Genomic DNA, 6,412 nt, shown 5'->3' with positions numbered 1-6,412 from the left:
TGAAAACAATCCAAGTGTCCATCAACAGATGCGTCAATTTAAAAAATGTACTCCATATGTGCACCAGAATAGTATTCAGCCTTAAAAAGGAATAAAATTTGGATACATTGATGAACCTTGAAAACATTATGTTAAGTGAAATAAGCCAGATACAAAAGAAAAAATATTGTATGATTCCACTCATATGAGACACCTAGAATAGTAAAACAGAGGTTACCAGAGACTGCCAGTAGGAGAAAACAGAAGTTATTGTTTAATGGATGTAGAATTTCAGTTTGTGATGATGAAAAAGTTCTGAAGATAGATATGGTGATGGTTATACAACATTGAGTATGCCCTTAATCCCGCTGAAATGTATACTTCAGATGGTAAAATGTTAAATTTTGTTATGTATATTTTGATAAAATTAAAAGACTGCTTTAAAAAGTTCTGCATTTTTAATCATGTCCAGGCTGGTGCGTATGCTGCTGCTCTTGGGACCATTCTGAATAGTAAGACTACAGTCTAGAGTAAAGAATAAAACATGGGGTTCCTCAGGAAAAGGAAACATATCTTTTGATTCTTACAAACTAATAGCTGTCACATCATATAAACTCAATACTTTTTTCAATTATTCATGAGGAAAGAGAGAAAAATATATAATCTAATAGGTTAACTAGGATTTGCAATATAATGCAGAATGTGTCATGAATATAATACAGATACAAGCAAAGAGCAAAAGGAAATCAGAGAAGGAGGTGATAATTTTCAGGGAACAATAGTAGGGTAATAAAATCAATGCCTTGCATAAAGTATTACTCAATAAATATTTCTTGTGCAAATGTGCTGTTGAATTGTTAAAATTTTACCTACTATAATTAAGAACTCAACCAACTAACTAAAAAGATATAGGACTGTACAATAGAAAACCAGGTATACAGACACTATGGCTCTTCTTAAAAAGAGTGTTTATTTGGCTCAGTGAACTTTCTTTGCTCACATTGTTTCCCAAGTGCAGTATGACATGGAGAACACAATGTGCTTTACCTGGATACTCACCAGTGTTGTAATCAGTTACAGCACGATCAGAAGATAAGCTTGGTAAAGCACAGTTATGAAAGTGCAGCTCGTTATTTATTGAGGATAGAATGCATACATGATTTTGGCGTAAACGAACAGATCATGCACTTACCAAGGCGAGCCTTAATTGTTTTGATTTCTTTCTATGAATGGATGCATTTTTATTATATAATTATTAATTTCTATAAAACGCAAATGTTTGAGATTTGTCAATCATTTTATTACTTTTCTTACATACATGTCAGATCACTGGAGATGGTATAAAGTCAGTTTAGCAGTTGTAAATATCTCCCATATGAAGTATGACCATTTACTCCTGTAAAAGGAAGAAGAAGTCAACAGATGGCTGTATTTGTATTATGCCTTCCTCCTTGGCGCTGAAAGCAGTTCTGATCCACTTTCAATGAGAAGTTTACTACTTGAAAGTTTATTAGCTTTTTCAGATGTGTAGGGACTCTTTAATTAATTTGTAATTCCGCTTTAAAGTTTAAAGCCGTATCTTTATAATTGTCTTTATATAGGGTAATATTTTATATGGCCTAACAAATGAGACTGAGTCAAAAACATCTCTGTAGATCCATAATAAAATGATAATTTATAATTTATGAACATAATTGTGATCTTAAGACAAGGTAAAATCCTCAAGTATCATCCCAAGGAAGAGTAAATTATGCTTAATACAATTTTAATGATGAGTGGATTTTCAAAATATTCTAATTTTTTGTAACTGTTAATCCAGTTTGTGAAAGCTCCAAACTTTGATAAAGTAGAAAACCCTATTCCCTCAAACTGCTGGCTAACAAAAAGTACTGCATCAGTTTTTTAAAGAGAAAAAAGCATGAAGTAGATTAAACATTTTCACCAATTCCAGTCAAATGAGTGGCAAAGTAGGAATATCTAATATCCTGACAAACAGTGCATTTTCCTTGGAATCTCACTTTCCTTCTTTTATTCTAATTCCAACACTTTCATTAGCTCCAAATCTAAGCCTAGAATGAAGCAAGGAAGTTATAAATTCAATGACAAAATTTGAATCCGTGAACTGCCAAGCCAGAAACTTCAGTTGGAGTGGGGGGCTAGGCAGGGTGAAATTTTGAGATGCTTTCTTTTTCAAACTGTGGGAGATGTGGGGCGTAGAGAAAGGTGTATATCAACTAAGTGATAAAAGTCACATAGCCATGATACATTTATTAAAATTGTATTTCAGAAGAAGTAAATTGTAAATAAGATGGAAAATTCTGAAAAAGCTGAAGAAATGCAAGAAAATTATCAGAGAAATGGGTAAGCTTTCACTAAGTTCTGTAAGTATTCTTCTACAACTTCACATGCAACTCATCCTTTCCACACCTGTAGCAAAAATGTTTATAAGTTTTTCCCAAAAATAGCAATGCTATTTGCATTTTGCTGAACTTCAACATAAGCAGTCTTATAACTAATTTAATAGTGATTTTAGGAAGTGCAATAGGATTAATTGTAATAGGATTTATTTATCCAGGATTTATTGATTTAGTGCTTCAGATATCTCTTCTTCTGAATTTCTCATTGTTAATTTCTTGTCCACCATTATATAGAAGAAAGGCACCTGCAAATTTTAATTTCAATTATCTGTGGACCCTTCATTCCATGTGGTACATTTAATACAAGAAAATATTGGATTCCGATTATTTTTTCACTGAATAGAGGTCTCTGTGAATATGTATATTATACAAGTTTCTATACCTGGAATTCATTAATTGAGAGTTTTTAAATGGAAATAATTTTACATCTATTTTATTTCCACTTTTACCATAATAATTGTGTTATATTTGGACATACAATCTATAAAACTGGAGAAGACCCCCCCAGGTCATGTAGTTTATTAATTCAGTAAATAGCCAGAGAGGGTGTTCTTTTGAGTCATTTTCTTATGAGTCAGAATCAGAAACTTCCTTAGGCTAAAGCAAATTCCATTTGGGAACATTTTGAAAATCAAAAGAACTGCATTCCAAACTTCTTTAATCTTTTTGTTGTTATTTTCCCAAAGTAAATGTTCCCCTTTCTAAGCACCTTTTCCTCATAAATTCAAAACATTATCTAAAGATGCCCTAGCATCCTAGTGTGAGGGGATGCTGAGGGGACAGGTTTATTTTAGAACACATTTGTGCTCTTAAGCATTACCTGTGGACTGAATAAATTATGTGTTCAGCATATATTTCACAGGAGGCATTGTAACTGGACAGTTAAGAGTTCGGGCTCTGGCATCAGACTGAAGTTCCATCACTGGCTACATAAACTTGGGTTGTTTTACTCTGTGACTGTTTCCTCATCTTTAAAGTGGTCATGATAATAACATACTACAGACCTCATTGGTGAACCACAAAAGCTAATAGGTCAGTAGCAATACTAACAGCAAACTGCAACATCTACATGCTATCGCACAGAAAATTAGAATGGGGAGGTGGTTGTTTTTGCTGGTTTCCATGAGGAACTGAGAAAATACACACCTAATTTCATTTGGATGACTAAAAAAGACTGGAGAGAATGGGAGAAAACAATATGAAAGAAAATAGCAACAGGAATTGAAGGTAGGGGTTGGATGGGCCCTGAAAAGTGAAATTAGTGGAATATAGGTGTGGGGTCTGGCCATGAAATATAGGCAGTATTCTTATTAGGTGGAGGTAACACATTTGGAGCTGAGAGCAGAATCGTCGCAGCTCTGGGCCATGCTGATTTGCACTAATGAAAGTACTGGGCCACCAACCTCTCTAAGATCCCCTCCAGTTTGCAAACCAGCAACTAGCACGCTAGGACTAGGAGCTAGTGCGGGTGTGACCTGCACAATGGAATCAGTTTCCTCTGGGCGCCTCAGGCTCCGCCCTCGGTCTTCGCCAAAGGACACTTGGTCCCAAGAACTGTGTAGAGGGAGGAAATCCCCAAACCCGCCCACCTGCCCACATGCTGCTTTCTTATCTCAACGCTGATAAAGAGACTTTCACAAAACGACCCAAGCCCTCCTTCCAAACCTTTCCATGAAGGTCAATTGGAGTCGGAAATTATTTCCCTGAAACAACATTTACCAAGAGAAGAGGGTTTACTGGGTCTTAAGCTTCAAAATCTGCATCTAGAGGTGGGGAAAGGGATGGTAGGGTTTTGCAGTGGTAAAGCATTTTTTTTTGTCATCTCATGCCTCACCCCAGAGCAAATTGACTGGAACTCAAGTAAATTATTAATCTCAGGTGGAATAAAATTAAGTGAATTGTCATTTATCAAAGCTGGCAGAACAATGCGTTATGAAGCTGGAGAGAAGCCAGATGTTTGTCTTCCTGTGATGTCTTTATAAAAAACGTAAACTGTTCCCGCCAGTCTTCTCTTAATGTTTCAGAATTTTGCGCATGCGTGTGTGTGTGTGTGTGTGTGTGTGTGTAACTGACAGATTGCTGTGAAATCAGTGGATACAATGTTCACCTTTCATTTGGACCTCCTTGAAATGTGAGCATACAAAGCTAAGAAATGAAATTTTCAAAAAGGGAGACAAAAATCAGAGTACAGTTGTTTAATGTGTGCCTACTAGAACTCATTTCATTTAAAGCTCAGATTTTGTTACTAAAGGTTAAAAATTACAGTCCATCACTTCATACTCATTATGGTGGCTAATACTAAAAAAGATAAAAGAAAAAGGAAAGAACAACTGTTGGTGAGGATATAGAGAAACTGGAATCCTTGTGCTGGCAGGAATGTAAAATGGTGCAGTTGCTATGGAAGACACTATGAATGCTCCTCAAAAATTAATAGTAGGATTAACACGTAACCCAGCAATTCTACTTCTGGGTACATACTCAAACGAATTAAAAGCAGTGAGTTGAAGAGATATTTGTACGCTCATATTCTTAACAGCATTAATAGGAATAGCCAAAATGTGGAAGCAGTCTTAAGTGTTCGACAAAACGTGGCAAAAACATATAATGCAATACTATTCAACCTTAAAAAGTAAAAATTGCAACATCTACTACAATGTGGATGAAACACGAAGACATTATGCTAAGTGAATAATTCAAGGATGAACTTTGAAGACAGCCAGACACGAAAGGAGAAATGCTGTATGATTCTATTTATCTGAGGTGCCTAGAGCAGTCAGATTCATAGAGACAAAACAGAACCGCGGTAGACAGTGGCTGGGAGGAGGGGACGATGGGAAAATGTGTAATGTGTACAGAGGTTTAGTTTTGCAAAGTAAAAAGAGTTCTGTGGGTAAATCAAAATAAATGGTGGCACAACAATGTGACTGTACTTAGTGCCTTGGTTATACAATTACAATTATTCAAGAAGATAAAGTCTACATTATATCTATTTTACCACAACTTTAAGAAATTCTACTCCAAACACATGTCTTCAAGTTGCTACCCTAACAAGTTTACAGACAACCAGTGACAATTGTCTATCATTAAGTTTATTTTTAAAATTTCAGTATTGGTAGAAATTTGCTACGAAGGTAGCAAACTATTAATGGAAAAATTTTGCAAATTATATTCACATTGCAACTGTTGCATTTTGAACTTTTATTTTCCAGAACTGTAGAAGAACAGTCAAAACTCAAAAAGGAAGCTGTTGGATCTATTGAGATAGTAAGTGAAATCAGAAAGTATATGCATTAAAGATTTTAGAGACTTGTCAGTAGTGCCTAGAATGATTGTGTTTATTAGATTGCATCCATTATTTGTGGAAAAGAGGGAACTAAAAGATTCATTAAACTATCATAGGAAAAAGTATAAATAATCTCAAAATTGCGCAATAAAGGATAGGGAAAAATAGCATAACATCCACATAATGACTCAGTGTTTTAAAAGTGTTTGTGGGGTGTGTGTGTGTGTATCATACATAAATGTTACCAAAGGATATTTCTGAGTGGTGGGAAATTAGGAGTGACTTTTACCATCTATGTTTACATTTCAGTATATTCCAATGATTCTGCATTGTTAAGTGTTGCTATTATTTTTAAAGTGTTACAAATCCTTTTAAATCAAAAATAATTATCTAAGTATATTTTAAAGCCTGTGTATCAGAGAATGTGTCAATACCCTTCTCTGAAATCATGTTTAAGGAGCGTTTCATGCATGTGTTCCCAGACTTCACCAACTTTAATCTCTGTGTCAGCCTGGCTGTCAATGTTATGCCCCTATAAATATGCATGAAACAGCCCCTGTTTTTTCAAAAGTCAATTAAAAAAGAAAACTGAATAGTAGCAGAACATGATAAACTTTATCAAGGAGATAGCATTATTCTGGAGGAAGGTGGAGGAGGAGATACTCTCTTAATGTCCGTAATGCCGAATGCAATGCTGTGGAAGTAACACTATAAATATTTATTAGCTATTGCA

At 35.0% G+C, this 6,412-nt stretch overlaps 1 protein-coding gene across 1 annotated transcript in view; it reads left to right on the top strand.

The window, feature by feature from the left end:
• The first annotated feature begins 2,266 nt into the window (after positions 1-2,266).
• ABCB5 (ATP binding cassette subfamily B member 5) overlaps positions 2,267-6,412 on the top strand; it is a 128,115-nt gene continuing 123,969 nt past the window's right edge. The window contains exons 1-2 of the mRNA XM_065541172.1: positions 2,267-2,340; positions 5,606-5,660. Of these exons, the coding sequence (XP_065397244.1) occupies positions 2,288-2,340; positions 5,606-5,660 (108 nt within the window). The 5' untranslated portion in view covers positions 2,267-2,287. The remainder of the gene's footprint in view (positions 2,341-5,605; positions 5,661-6,412) is intronic.

Source organism: Macaca fascicularis, chromosome 3 (genome assembly GCF_037993035.2).
Source record: "Macaca fascicularis isolate 582-1 chromosome 3, T2T-MFA8v1.1".
In the NCBI taxonomy this organism is placed as follows: Eukaryota; Metazoa; Chordata; class Mammalia; order Primates; family Cercopithecidae; genus Macaca; species Macaca fascicularis.
This window is presented reverse-complemented; position numbering and strand designations above follow the sequence as displayed.